The sequence below is a fragment of the Lytechinus variegatus genome, chromosome 18, assembly GCF_018143015.1.
Source record: "Lytechinus variegatus isolate NC3 chromosome 18, Lvar_3.0, whole genome shotgun sequence".
Classification (NCBI taxonomy): domain Eukaryota; kingdom Metazoa; phylum Echinodermata; class Echinoidea; order Temnopleuroida; family Toxopneustidae; genus Lytechinus; species Lytechinus variegatus.
Window position 1 is genome coordinate 972,513 of NC_054757.1, and position 15,995 is coordinate 988,507.

A 15,995-nucleotide genomic window follows, 5' to 3' on the forward strand; every position below is an offset into this window, starting at 1 on the left:
AAGTTACCTTGTGCACACAGTTCCTACCAACCCACTCTAAACCCATGCATCATTGGTATACTATGAAGTATGGTAACTTTGCAATCCAATGGTAACAACCATGGTAACGCTGATCAACAGCCAATCAGAATCAAGGATTCTATACAAGTTACCATTGGATGCCAAAGTTACCATAATGGTAACTTTTATGCAATGGGATCCTTTCTCTGTACCATACTTTGTGTACCTCAGCTCTTTCTATTCCTTCTATCCTCCCTTTCTCATCTTGTCCCCTTCTCCTTTTCTTGATTCATGCAAGTCTATTAATGTTGCATCCCCTCAAAGTGCACTATTCCAATACATTACACCATGTTTTACTGAACAAACTTTGCAATTTCGCATTCTCCCCCCCTTTTTTGTACAGATCCAGTTCTAAAGCCTAAAATGGGCTAAAAATATCAAATGTTTTATTTTTGTTTGATACTAGATTTGTAAGATAGTGTACAAAATGCTCTTTTTAAAGATAAAGCAAAACAATATTCCAAAATATAGCGCTTTGCCTATGAATCCAGAAATTCAAAATTTTGACCCCAAAACAAAGGAGGAATAAAGATAAAAATTGGTAACTAGACTATTGTAAAATTAAAATGTTTGATGATAGTCAAGGATGATTGATATTATTAAACATTTGCTAAAACTTTGATGGGCTTTAATATCAACTACTACAAATATAAATGTTTTATATTAAAGAGTCGTATATAACATTACATATAAAATCAAGAAAACACATGACATAACAAAATGTGATTTTGAACTATAACTAGAGTATACTTTCAAAATATGTAGATATTTTATTCCACAGTATCTATAAATCAATTAGTTCATACTATGAAGATGTTACGTCCTATGTGGTTTTGAACCTCTTACATGTTTTTACACAAAACCTTCTAACAAAACATTGCACTTGTTCAATACGAAGTTACTATATTCAATATTCCTTCCTTGTTTTGTTTACTTCAATACAAATTGAATTGTAACAAATTATATAGCAAGCTAAAGATACAGGTAACTTTGCCATGGATGTAATATTATTTTCATGCCCTTTTTAATTGTTCCTATTTGGGCTGTAACATAAAAATGTCACCTTTTGAAAAATGAACTTACTCTATGAATATTGTTGATACCACTAGATGTCACATGCCTTAGATTTAATACATGATTGCACATTGGGTGGCATTCTAGAAGCAAACTTGATATTGGAGCGTTGTGGCCCAGTGGATTGGTCTCCAGACTTCAGGGTCATCACGAGTTCAAATTATAGCCATGGCTAAGGGGATCTAAGGGGGAGGGGGGTCTGCAAAGGGGTAAAGCCCACAATACGTCTGCAAAAGGGGGGATCCGAAATTTTGAAGTTCTGAGATGAGGGGTTCTTAAAAGAGGGAACACAAGCATGTGCTGAGGCTGTTACACGCTCTGTATTTCACAGAATAAATTAGCTATCAGTCCTCCATTTCACTTCACTAAACTTCAGAATGGGGAAATTATTGCCTTTTACAAATGACCCTCTTTGAGAGTCAAAATTACGAGCTTCTATTAGCACCATTTCGTGATTCACAAATAAAAGTTATTTTGGTTTCTGTTTGCGTTGTCTTTGTTCACCAAGCTGCCCAAGTTTAGCACCTAGTTTCTTTTGAAGATTAGCCCTATGTGCAGGGTCAACCTTTTTCTCCTTGACCCCGCTGCCGTTGGTTACAACCTTTGTCTTCAACATCTGATGCCGTACATGGTGGCGTGCCATCTCCTCGCATCCGTGGATTTCCGGTACGTGATGCTTAAAGCAATACCGTCTCGTACAGAACTCGCACATTAATCCCGTAATTGTGATCTTCTCTCGGCATCGTTTATAGTTACACTCATTATCGCGCTTCATTGCCATGGCGACGAGCGTATCAAAGTCTTCCGCAGAGGCATCCTCAAGATTCTGCTTCTGCTTCTGTTTCTGAGCTTTATTTCTATGCTTTTTATTCAACCCAGCCGAGTTCTGTCGTTTCTTCTCGGCTTGCGTCTTCTCGCAGTGGATCTCATGCAGGAGCCGGTTTCCCGGCGGTAAACGCTTCCCACAAAATTTACATTTCAAAAGATTCGCCGAAGCAAGTTCTGTATCAGGGCTCTTAACCTCTCTCTCTTTCTCTTTGGTCTGCTCTAACTCTGACTTCTCTATGTTACCAGCTATGGCACCGTCCTCTTCCGTTGCTTCTTCTTCGGCTTCCTCCTCCCGATCAGATAAAAGCTCCATTTTATTCTCTGTTTCAAAGTCCTCCACCAGTTCCTCAACAGACACGTTAGAATCATCATTCCTGGTGACAAGAGCGTTTCTTTCTTCTAATGTCCTTTCAACCTGAGGTGGCTCAGTCCTTTCCTTTCTAACAACAATCTGTCTCTCTTTCCCCTCACCTGTACTCAAGTGGTACAGTCCATAGCCTTCTGCGAGCTGAAAGTTAAACGAAAATGTAATACTGAGGTAGCTATGGATTGTCAATAAATTTCATACCTCAGAAAGACTAGATGGATTCTTGACTCTGTACCTCCACCATTGCCAGATCAAGAATATGTTACATATCAAACTTTGAAACATTTTCAAATGACCTCTATGACCTTTGACATTGTGACCCCAAAATCAAATTAGATCATCGTCACCTGTTCAATATGCCGATGTAAGCCTAGTTTTGAAATGAAAAATAATCCTTCAAAAGGTTCTTAGGTTAACGTGAGAAGAGATATGTTCATATACATAATTACTTCTGACACCTTTGAACCCATGATCCTAAAATACAATCAGATCATCTCTCACATGTTCACAAATGAACAAAGTCTGAAGTTGACCCCTAAAATTGTTCTTTAGTTATCACAAGAATGGGATATTTTAATACAACCTACATAGACCTTTGACCTCAATACCCCTAACTAATCAGATCATTAATGCTCCTTTAAAGCGTACTTGTACCAAGTTTGAAGTTCATCCATGAACTGATTCTTTAGTTATAGTAAGAAGGAAAACTGGTTAGACAACCATACAAAAATATAATTATAAATATGGACTAGCTTGAAGGTATCCAAGGAAAAATGAATTCAGGCACAAATTGGTCAGTAACTGTAACTTTAGTTTATGTGTGACAGAATGAGATGACACCAGTCATTTCAATGGAATGGGTTTGTATCCCACCGCTGCCACCATAAGTGGAACTTACTGACGATTAGGAAATGGAAAGCCATTTGTGATGGTACAATTAAACATTACATTATACATGGCTTTAAAAAAGTTCATTTTCAGCAAAAAAAAAAACCCTTCACAATTCATTGCCCCATCCATCTTTTGGCCTGAAGCCTAAGAATCTTGCATGGATCCTATGACATTCTGTCAGGATAATAACAAATAACACGGATGTCTGATCATTGCATTAAATTTGTCATTCATAACAAAGAGATTTGGAATCTGCTTTTATACATGGATGGGAGAGTTTCAAACCACTGACCGCAGATAAAGTGTGTACCCAGTCAAAGTCATGATTTTCAAGAATTATGACATTTTTTTAAATTGACCGAGTAGCATCTTACCTCATGCACAAGATATCTCTGATGGGAATTGAGTGAAGGAGGAAACTCAAGAAGCCTCTCCTCTGGTTCTTTCTTAAACTCTAACAATCTTCTCTTGGTTTCATTCAGGAAGGTAGCATCTTCCTTACTCCTGAAAATAACAAAAATTAGGAAATAAAACACAATTAAAATTGCATGCATTGAATCTTTACTCTAATGGTTGCTAAGGAACCTGTTTCACACTACTTGGCATTTGATCAAGGGGTGATTTTTACGAAGGATAACTTTCGGTTATCAAATGTAATCAAGCATACAAATCAACAGTAGGATTGATCTAGAAAAAAATAGTCTCTTAAAATGAAACCCCATAAAAAAACATGAGAATCTCCCCCGCTCCATAAACAACCCCATTCGATAGGTCTACATGTTCTTTCACAGCAACACTGAAAAAATCCCATTTGTGACATCATCAATAATCTTTCAAATAGTCACCTTTGCACAGGGTCAGTGCTTAAACTTTGACCTTTAACCTCTGCCTTCTTAACTTGACCTTTCCTCTGTCCCTTAAGTACTGTTCCTGATGCCTTGGTACTCTTGTGGGTGCTACTAGTAGTCTTTGATTTGAAGACCAGGTGATCTGGTCTTGGTACATCGGAGGAAGAGGCAAGAACTACAAGGAACAAATAAGGATAAAATTCCACACATTCAAAATGAAACTAAATATTTTACCATAGCAAATGACTGAAAAAAAAGAATTAAGGAATCCAAATTCAATGTGGATGTACAGCAAATATAATAATAAATATTTAGCAAATTTAATAGAAAAATTGTCAAGCTGCATTCATCTCTTTTTATTGAATTGCCAATTTCCTTGAATTAATCAGCTTTTATTTGGGTTTAGCATAATATATTGTAATGTCTTATTTAAAATCCTGTTCACATATACCTCAGAATACTAAAACTTTGCCATATTTTTACCGAGGCATATTACTTCTTTAAAAAAAAGGTACATATTTTTGGTATAGAACATTACCTTCATCATACTCAAAAGCCGTACGTACTTCCCCATGGTCGTTGAAGTAATCTATGAGACTCTTTAAGAATGGATGCTTTCCAACGGTCTGAGAATCACAAATGACTGCAAGATGGCGTCGCGCTCGGGTGATTGCGACGTTGATACGACGATCCTCAGTCAGGAATCCCACCTCACCTATATGTATGAAAAGGTGATGAGAAAGACATTACAGACTTCTCTTACAGCAGGGACCAGTTTTATAAAGAGATATTGCAGTGCTCGTAGCTACCATGATAACAGAGCTCCCCACCCAATAATAATTATAATATGGACCATTCATATAGCACAATTACAATATGCATATATTCTACTGTGCTTGACACTTGGTATCATACTACCCTAGCTGTAGCCAAGCCGCTATATAGGCGCTCAAGCATTAAATTAACTTCTTTCTGTCGGGCACCCATTCACCTCACCAGGATTGAATGCAGCACAATGTAGATAAATTTTGTGCTGAATGAAAAAATGCAATGGCTGGGAATCAAAATCCATGTCCCTCAAATTGAAAGAAAAGAGTCTTAACCACTAGTCCACAATGACCATCAAGATTACAATAACAGCAATTACAAAGAACTATTATCAATATACATTAATTAGAAGTCTTTATGGAATGGGTTCCTGAATTTCAAACTTTTTAAAATAACTAGAAATACTATTCCTTTTTTCGAGTGTGTCCTTTAATTCTCATAAAAACAATCCATTATGTCTGTTCTACTTGCCATTTAGTCGATTTATTTTTATGTCTAATTTCCAGTACAATATCTAATTGGTCTAACCCAGCATAGTTAATGAACTAAGTTAAACCCAACTTCAGAATACAGGCCAATAGGCTTAGTTCATAAGTTATTATCAAACTATCCGAGAATTATATAGACCAAATGTCAAATAGACCAAATTGGTGTTAGACCAAATTGATATTAGACGAAATAGGGTTTAGCCCATGTGTTGTTAGAATATCTGAAATTAGACCAACTGCTTGTAGACCAGTGGAGTTTAGCCCAAGTGGTGTTAGACTATCTGAAAAGTAGACCAACTGATCATGTGAATATAAACCATCAGACTGACCTCTGTCATTGGATCGAACCATCGAGATGATGACTGCTTCTTTCTCCCGCCCCTGGAACCCGTCCACAGACTTGATCTCAAGAGTAGGATACTTTGACGACAACCTCAGCCGCAGGAGGTCTACTTGCAGGTTGTAAGGTGCAATGACAGCAATCTGTGACGGGGACAAGCCGCTGGTGATGAGGTTGCTTACATGGTGACTTACTATGTCTGCTTCTCCTATAGCAATGGAAGAAATCCAACTCAATTCACATTTTACTTCATTCTCGTTTAAAAATATACATAATCTAAAAAATGAAAATAAAATTGGGAACTGCAAACATGAAGCCAAGAGGCCTTGTACAAGTGCAGTTCTCAAAATATTGATGTAAAAAAATAACATAAACACAACAGAGACCAAAAGAACTAAAATGAAAATTTACAAGAAAGATCACCTCTTGATTTTGTCAGAATTTTCTTTCTTTATTTATTCTTATCACCTATGTTTGTCGCCAACTTTTCTCCAAATGGGCTGAATCAATTTGGCTGATTTTTCTGTCATATGTAGATTCAATCATAGAGACGGCATAAAAAGCTTTTCAAGGTCATATGGTCATGATGACGTCATCTACGCGCCATTTTGTAAAATTCTTAATTTGATCATATCTTCATTATCATTTATCAAAAAAAAATTAACAATATTTACATCACATTAACTTCAGGTCAAGGTACAACTGTCAATGTTATCAAAGGTCATGACGCGCGCGTATGCGTGCGTCAAAGCTAAACAAATCCTCCAAATGGCCTATAAATTTTTTTGGGTACGTTTCAGGTCATTTTAAGCATTTCAAAAATTTGCGCGCGCACACATATGCGTGCGCGTTTCCGCGCGTAACGCCTTAACGCAATGCAGAAACACCATTTTTTTATATCATTGCATTGATAATATAATTCTGAGCAATTTGATACCTTGATCAACCTTCTACAACCATTAATAACAAAATTAATACCCGTTAAAGTTTGCAGCACGTGTGCGCAAAAACATGCCTATTGAAAATTCACCGTAGCTCTTTAAATAGTCCGTTGACCCCCAATTTTCTTTTCATATATCGATAGGATATGAGTTGTAGATATGATTTCATGTCACCATTGTCCCTAAATTATATCATAACGTCATCAAAAGAACGCCTAAACTAAAAATTTCATTTTTTCCAAAATGACATCATCAAATTTATACAAATTTGGTTGTAACTTCTCGAATATAGATCGTTTTTCGCCCAGATTTCAATATACATTAGAGTTTAAAATGTACTCTTTCTCCTTAGTTAACATAAATTTTCGTTTTGAGAAACGCATCATTGCGTAAAACAGCGATGAAAAGAGGCATGTCATTTTTCCTTATTTTGTGTGTAATCTCTATGGGACATGACTTTTTCTCAAAACTTCGACATTTCTCTATTTCATAAGCCATATCTCCATTTCTTCATGTCAGTTTTCCCTGAGCTCTTTAGTATGTTGTAGCTGAGATTCTAAGCTTTCGGAAGTGTTCCCTCTATTTTTTTATCAGATGCCAGGATAATGCCCGTTTTTCACTTGCAAAATTGGAATTGTAATTCTCAAAATTGCTTACGTGTATTCTCTATGGGAAATATCGTGGTTCAATGGATAACGCATTTGACTTGCTTTCTCGGGGGCGCAGGTTTGAGTCCTGGGGTAAACAAGAATTTTTTTCATTTTTTTTCTTTTTACCACCTCGTACATGATCCTTCATGATAGTTTAATGGCATAAAAGTTAGAATTTAGCAAGATAAAACAGATTATAATTACTTTTTTTCATATCACATGTATTGTCATACAACAAAGAGACCCTTTTCACAGTGCTTTATCATCTCCCGTATTTCACAAGTATTCCATCCATAATGAACATTCCATTGTCATCATGAAGATCATATTGATCTGCATGAACATGGTAATAGTGATCATGATAGCGAGAACAAAGACAGACCACCTAATTCGTCCACATGACGAATTTAAATCTAGTTTTTTTTACTTTCTTTGTCCCTCCGTTGCATTTTTTTCATCTTTCTCTAGATTTACATATAATCTATATCCCTCTCGATTTTGTCTCTTACTCTGTTTCTCTTCTCCCCAGTGTCTTTCTTTTCATTTTTGTTTCTGTTTGTCTACTGTGTTTCTCCTCTCGAGTCTCTATGCTCCCATCCCATCATATTCTTTGCACTTCCCCCTTTTTGCCTCTCTCTCTCTCTCCCTCTGTCATTCTATTGATATGCCACTGTCCTGGCGACGATGATCATTTTGAACATACATTCTCTGAATTTAGCTCATAAATTCAGCAAAATTCCCGCTGACAGAAATGCAAATGAATTGAAAAAAAGATCTATGAGGTTTCAACTTAATGATTAATCAAATGAACGCTCCACTTTAACCAACTTCAATGCATTTTTTGTTCAATTGTGTGAGCAAGTTTCTATTATAAACTATAAACCAGTCATGCATGTTCCATAAAAGGTGCAACTGTTCAAAGGAATTGTATGAAAAGATATTGAGCCATTGTTCGCTACATGGGCATACATAATATCATGCTGTTCAAGCGGAGGGGAAGACACAAAAGTTCACTACGACCCCTCTCCCGGAAAATAAGTTTTTTTTGTTGCGCCCTCTACAGGGTAAAATTTGTCAAGCGGAAGTGTGACGTCTTTTCTCAAGCGGCCATGTTGCTTGGACAAAGTGCAAATATCATCGAAACACATAACATGGCTCCGGCACTAATTCAATTTTTACCCATCATAATATCATTTTTTATTTGGTTGATGACTTTACACAATGGCTATTGTGACAACACTACTTTCAGGTTCATAGATGGGCCGCGCACCGATGAAGCGTGTTACGTAGAAGGCATGAATGCCAAATACACTGCGGTCTTTGCTGTGGGTGGATCCATACCATTGACCAGGTTTGAGGTCTGGTTAAATACCGACCCAGAGGGTAACGGATTCTGGAAAACTAACGGAACACAAGTCCTCTTCTACCAGGACTCACAGAGTGAAGATAATTCCAGATTCCGCATAACCGCGGATTACGATACGTCAAAGAGGATCGTGACATACAACCTGTACGCTACGTCATTAGCTTTGGCGGACCTGACGCATCCCATGTATGCTTGTATCGTTGACAAGCAAAGTGGTGATATCGTAAAGATATCTACAAATGGCACCAACTTCAATGTGGAGAAGGCATGTCCAACTAGATCGCCAAATCAGGCAACCCCACAAATTGTGAGTATCATGTGGAAACACATGATATAATATATATTTACAAGAACTATCAATTCTATTATGTAAGGATTTCATCATATTTTTCAATATTAAAAGAGAAGCATTCATTATTTGTTAAACAAGATTGTTGCTAAGGCGACCACATAAAACACCCACCTGCATCTGCAGGAAACGGATTTATTGGTAAAGCAAGAAAAGTGGAAGGTGGCGACATCACTTTTGACCTTCTGACCTCAAAATCAATAGAAATGCTGGGATCTATGATAGTATCATACATACCAAATTATATAAGCCTAGGTTAAGTTCAACTAAAGTTATCCATTAACAAAAACTTCAGAAAGGTAAGATCAAAACATGTCACTGTGATCTTGACTTTTGACCTCAAAAATAAATAGAATTGCTGGGATCCATGCTTAGTATCACACACACCAAATTATATGAGCCTAGGTTAAGTAAACCTGAAGTTATCGGCCCGAATTCACAAAGGTGGTTTTAAAAACCCACGGTTGAATCCATGGTTTATGCAGATGTCCTGCATAAATTACGCTTAATTGGGCGCATGTACAAACAATTTCCTATGCTGATGCGCGCTTTTGTTACAGTGCGCCAAATTGATGCTTGTTACCATGGGGCCGTATTCTGAAAATTGTCTTAAGAGAAATATTCTTGTATCTTTAGAGTTACAATAAAATCCGTATTCCGAAAATTGTCTTAACTTTTCTTGTAACTTTCACTGAGCGCGTATGATGTCAGAGATGATAATGCGTAAATGTATAATTGGCGCATATTATGTCTGTGCGCAAGATAAAATATCGAGTTACAAGCTATTCCGAAAATTCTCTTATCTTTACGTTCTCTTAACTTCCTTGGAAAATACAATAAAATTTACAAGAGGTGGGGGGCTATTGTAACTTATTGTTGCATGCGATATTTGCCCGTCTGCAATAATTATTTCTTGCTGCATCCCGCAAGAACATCATGTTTTACAAAAGGAGACATTCAAAAGACATTATAATAATTGGTAGACTTTTCAGCAATTACAAATTGGTATTCGAGATGATGAATCTTTTCAGAGAAAATATCTTTGAGAAGAGCCACGTGTATTTTAGCACAGAAGCGCACAAGCATAAGCGTCGGGGGGCGCAAGGAAATTACGCCTCATATCAACAATGCGCTTCATTATTTTTAAGAAGAGATGCTTCTATTGGTTGGCCTAAGCATATAACAAGCTTAATAATTGGTTGATGACAGAATATTGGGCGTGTCAGAGATAAAATAGGGGGTGTCCTTACAGAGATAAGACAATTTTCAGAATACCAATTTAAGAGAATTTTAGCGCTCTGTTATCTTGCTGACTTACAAGAAAAGTTAAGACAATTTTCAGAATACCACCCATGGTTAGATATGCTATTTTATTAACGAGTCAACTGTTTGAAGAGTGGACTCATTATTAAAAAACAGTGGACTCTTGAATAAAATAGCGTGGAATACCATGGCAACAGGCGTCCATTTAGCGCACTGTAACAAAAGCGCGCATCAGCATTGGACATGGTTTATACACGCACTCAATTAAGCGTAATTCACGAAGGTGGTTTTAAAAACCCACGGTTGAATCCATAGTTTATGCAGATTTCCTGCATAAATTACGCTTAATTGGGCGCTTATATAAACGATGTCCTATGCTGATGCGCACTTTTGTCACAGTGTGCCAAATTGACGCTTGTTACCATGGTTAGATATGCTATTTTATTCATGAGTCCAAAAAAAAACAGTGGACTCATGAATGAAATACCGTGGATAACCATGGCAACAGGCATCAATTTAGCGCACTGTAACAAAAGCGCGCATCAGCATTGGACATGTTTTATACACGCACTAAATTAAGCGTAATTTATACAGAAAATCTGCATAAACCATGGACTCAACCGTGGGTTTTAAAAACCACCTTTGTGAATTCGGGCCATCGCATTTACAAGGACTTCAGAAGGGTAAGATGAAAATTTTGATCAAAATATAAGGGTTGTTAATGAGATGCAATTTGGGGTCTCACGCTGCGCCTGCAAGTGAAATTTTTAAACAACTAAAAACAACATTGGTACGAGCATTTTGCGTAAGAATAGTTTCATAGGCTCGCTTTTGCTTTTCACCAGCCTCAAGACCATAACGTCATGTTGTGTTGTTAGGAGCATTTGATTCCATATGTTAGTACACTGCTTTTCAGAAGCCACCTTTGTGAATTCAGGCCATAGTGACCAACATGACTTGTGAATTTTTTTTTGTTATCCTTCCTATTAAGTATGGTCATTTGCATGTACCAGTATACAGATGCAAAACTTCTATTATTATTTGTAGCATGTGCTGCAACTGAAAATAAAATTAACTCAAAGTGGCTTATTTAAAGCCCCAGGCTGGATCCAGAAGTGAAATTGAAAAATCATATACCAATTGGACATTTTAACTACTAAGCACAGAAATGCAATGAGTATTTTGTATAAGAATAACACCAATTATCAGGCTTTTGCTTTTCACCGGCCTCAAGACCTTAACGCCATGTTGTGTTGTTATAAGCACTTGATTCTATATCTTAGTATACTGTTTTTCAGATTACTCATATCATTTTCATCATAAATATCTTTCCATGCAAGCTTGAATTGATGAAATCTACAGCTTTTGACAAGTTTCTGCCATATTTTACTTCCTGCCGGTTATTTGGCACAGCTTTCCAATTCTATCTGCATTTAGATTATGTGTAACAAATTTTTCTTGACATTGCAATTTAGGCAAAAAAGAGCTAAACAAAGACTTGGAGGTACCTATCCATTTGAGCACTGAATAATGCTACGTGTCATTTTCCTATGCCAATTTAAAAAGAAATGAATTCATAATCTGGAAATAAAAATAATCTTTCTTTTATATGTAAAAATCTATGGAATCACAACCCTTCTGACACAATATGAAATTATGCAATTCAGGCCATGTAGAAGCTTGATAAATTCCAATTGTCAAAACCTATTAATCTGCATTTTTATTAATGGATATTCTCAACTGCCAAGCAGTGAATATGCATTGAAGAAATATGCATAGTTAACCTTAACCCAACCGACTTTCAAACTTCATTTGGGAGGGTTTGAAACTTTTCTATACTTTACAACCTCTCTTCTATCAGTCATTGACTTAGTTGAAATAACTTGTAATTGAATTCCCCTTTTTTTTTCTCTATTTTAATTACAGGCATCAGAGTGGTCTCTCCTAGGGGCTGTAGTTGCTATCATGGTCCTAATGATCCACTAAAATGGCAAAGGATGTGAAGTGATATCGTCCCTCCGTCACCTTCCGAGCATCACCTGTGGCTCACAAGAATACTGGCTTCAAGACAAGTGAGGTCCTTCAGAATTTGTCCAGGTCACCACATCTAGTTCACACTCCTCTCAAGGACTTCACTTTATCTCACAAGATTACTCTTCTCTCATCTATTGCCTTCTCACTTAATCCTGAATCCATCTCTTCCATTTCCACTTCTCATCGAACTTCCACCATTGTCCATTCGACCATTGAAAGGCCTTTTCAGGAATAATGACATGGAAAACCATTAGCTTCTCCTATCTTATCTGTAGCACAACGCAAACTTTCAAAGATCATTGGATGTAATGTCCTGTCTTAATCTGACCAATTGCCATTTGACAAATAAATCTAATTTCTTGATATCAGGAACTGTCAAATAGTTTTTAACACCCCAAAATATTTTCTGGATATCAAGTAATTTATCATGGGGGTCACAAGAATTTGATTTCTTTATATGAAGAAGAAATAGAAATTCACTTCAAATTACTGATGAAAAAGAAAATATTGTTATTTGTACAGCTATGCATATTATTCTTATTTAGAAGTTTTGTAGTACTACCGGTACTTCATGTGCCTTTCCATATGTTCATGTATACAACACGTTTTGGTCATGAAGGAGATTTCTACAGTTTGTAAAGAAATTTCCCCTTTGACCTCATCTATTTTTCTAAACACTTCTTTTAGACAACTGTGTGTTCATACAACCTGACAGACAGACACTGACACAAACAGTTTCAGGACTGGACTCTTCCAATGGGACAAAGAACAAATCAGGCAATAAAATGATATTGGACAGCAATATTGGACATTGAGGTGTCAGTGTAAGCACCTCTCATTTTCTATGGTATTTGTCCTTAATAGGAGTAAGCAAATCCTACGTTTAGGCAAGCATGTCACTGTGGTGTCCTCACATGCCAAAGATAGATACACACTGTGAAGCCTCTATGTTGTACATGATTTGCTTTCCATCATCATCATGGAAACATTCTGAAAATATTGGACATAGAATATATCAGCATTTTTTTCGACATTTCACCCCCAAGTTCAATTACCCTATCATACATGTATATATCTCTCTAGCTAGTAGAAACATGTACTGTACATGGCTTATTGTAGATCATGTAATGGTGGCATTTGCAACTACATGTAAATTGGTATTTAGACAGTTTTCATATTAATGAAATTGCCTGTCTTTATAAGCACAATCATAAGTATCTTAATGAAGAACATCTGTACATTTAACATACCATTAGTGTACCTGTGAATAGCAAGTGGAGTGCACACATCTTGCTTGTGAATCAAACTACCAGCGCCAGAGCCACAAAGAGGCATTTTGTAACATGAAAATGGCAATTGTACCTGGCATGTTTTTTTTTTCAAATGTAATTACTGTTAGATAAGTGATTTCCTTATTGAACATTAGGTTATAGAGACTTATTAAGGTAATGTCTCATCTGCTCTTTCAGTTGATAGAATTATAATCAATAAACACCTAGCAGGGGTGTACTGGTAGTCAAGTCCGATTCTTACAAGATACAAGGGCCCAAATTCACACAAAAGCTTTGAAAATTCAAAAAAGTGTAATTAAGCGTAATTTATACAGGAAATTTGCATAAGACGTGGGTTCAGCCGATGGTTTTCATAACCACCATTGTGAATTTTGGCCAAGGCCGCTGGACAAAACCTTCTCCCATAGACATTGTACACGTGACCCGAACTGAGGCCGAGGCTGAGGCCGGCAAAATGTGGCCTCAACTACATGACTGTTACCTAGCAAGGATAATATTTTGTGAAACAAGGGGGGCCTTTCACAAAAAATTTAAGTATGACTTAAGAGTCGCACTTAAATGCAAATGTATATGATATGCAACGCGCAGTCTTATTGATCAATACGCAGAAGTTCGCATCCTCATGCCTTTCATAATGCAAGCAAGTAGCCAATTAAATGTGACTCTATTGTGAAACACCCCCTTGGTTTATGAAGATTGCAGTCAACTCTATAATAGGTATGGCTATCTAGTTATTGGATCCAGGTTAATCAGAAAATGGCTTGTCACTTTCCTGTTAGTGTTGGTTTACATATGATATAACGAAGCAGTAGCATTTTCTGTTTCAAATAGTTATAGAAAGGTTAGATATGAAGGTTTTCTTTTATCATGGACAGTAAAATAGAGATTAAAAAACATCTACAGTATTTAATGCAATACTCTTATCAGCATCATTCAATTGAGTTTACCAAATACCGATGTCAACATTGTATAGATCAGAACCACATTGCATAATGGTAACTTTGACATCCAATGGTAGCTTGTCTGGAATCCTTGATTTTGATTGGTTGGTGATTTCATTACCACGGATGGTACTTACTATGTGATGGCTAAATCACTATAATAGTAACTTTTGATTACGCAACAAGGCCCGGCCATGTTATTTAATGCAAGCTTCTTGCCAATTTTTGTATTGTTTTAGCATCATTAAGTTGTATACAATTTCCTAGCATTGTAACCTACTCAGGCTGGCTGATGATGGTATATTATATATTTCCTGACTGAGCCTGCACTTATGCCCACCCAGTCTCCAATGAATTAAGTTGATTGTCAAAAAGTATGAATATATGCAGTACGTTATAAGTGTGTCACAATTTAACCATCAAATATTTACTATATTTTGCAATCATTTTGCTTCTCTTGCCTAACATGTACTTCACTGTGATATATTACAATATGCAAGTCTTACATATAATTTTGCTTTTATATTTACTATTAATACTGATATGTTTTAATATGTTTTTAACAATTTATTTACAAAAATGCAGCAGCCTCAACTTGAGATGAAGTTATCCCTTGATTGGTCCATACTGAAAGTATTGCTTTGCCTTGTAATATGTAAAGCCATTCAATTTAACATTCATGTCAATCCAAGATACTCTGAAATCATCCAATTCAAGCATCTAAAAGCTTGCACCAAAACACTGCATGGTTCTGCCATTTAAACATTTCCTTTTGGATTTTAGACTCCTTCCAATTTCAGGCTTCTTCAAGAGTTATATTGTACAGCACGAATGGGCTTTAATATGTTTTGGTGCGGGGGGGGGGTTCAGTTACAGTTCATTTACACTTTCATTTACTGACAGCTTGATTTAACTGTATCAGTGACAAAGTTATTGCATGATATCTGTTTACATGAAATGATTTCTTCCTGTTCGTCGCCACTTTATAATCAGATGTATTTTGTATAATTTAATCTAAATATTAAATGGCCATCTGCCTATGAAATTAATCAAATTATCCTGTCTCAAATTCATTTCTGGTGTATTTTCTCTTTTGAACATATCTGATCTTTTGTGGGGAATGCATTACTGCAGAAATAATAATAGGCATTTGTATAGCACCATCTATCTAGAAACATCTATTCCAAGGCGCATTGTTATTATTATTACTCAGGGTTTAGCTCAAGTTGCCTACCTATTCACCTCACCTAGGTCGAGTGCAGCAGAATGTGGATAAATTTCTTGCTGAAGGCTAAGATTCGAACCCACGACCCTCTAGAAGGCGAGAGTCAGATCCACTAGACCACAAAGTGCCCACAAAACCTTGAAGGTAGTTTATGCATGGGAAACCAAAGTAATCACAGCGAACAATGATTTCATGAGAAAGTCTTTGAAA

General features: G+C 36.5%; 2 protein-coding genes across 3 annotated transcripts in view; one reads left to right on the forward strand and one right to left on the reverse strand.

Annotated features, from left to right (window-relative positions):
• Positions 1–460: 460 nt before the first annotated feature.
• LOC121431705 (DNA-binding protein SMUBP-2-like) overlaps positions 461–15,995 on the reverse strand; it is a 40,006-nt gene continuing 24,471 nt past the window's right edge. For both annotated transcript variants that reach the window (XM_041629359.1, XM_041629360.1), the window contains exons 12-16: positions 5,714–5,932; positions 4,607–4,783; positions 4,066–4,243; positions 3,595–3,724; positions 461–2,470 (exon numbers count right to left, since the gene is read on the reverse strand). In XM_041629359.1, the coding sequence (XP_041485293.1) occupies positions 1,604–2,470; positions 3,595–3,724; positions 4,066–4,243; positions 4,607–4,783; positions 5,714–5,932 (1,571 nt within the window). In that variant the 3' untranslated portion in view covers positions 461–1,603. The remainder of the gene's footprint in view (positions 2,471–3,594; positions 3,725–4,065; positions 4,244–4,606; positions 4,784–5,713; positions 5,933–15,995) is intronic.
• LOC121431706 lies at positions 8,440–15,600 on the forward strand. Its single transcript, XM_041629361.1, has 2 exons — positions 8,440–8,988; positions 12,220–15,600. The coding sequence occupies exons 1-2, from the start codon at positions 8,467–8,469 to the stop codon at positions 12,277–12,279; spliced, it is 582 nt and encodes a 193-aa protein (XP_041485295.1). The 5' UTR covers positions 8,440–8,466; the 3' UTR covers positions 12,280–15,600.

Bases quoted from the DNA above. Each gene is read 5' to 3' on its own strand.
- LOC121431706 (XM_041629361.1), top strand. From the start codon at position 8,467: ATGGCTCCGGCACTAATTCAATTTTTACCCATCATAATATCATTTTTT. The intron at 8,989-12,219 runs GTGAGTATCATG...TTTTAATTACAG, and splicing joins ATCAGGCAACCCCACAAATT to GCATCAGAGTGGTCTCTCCT.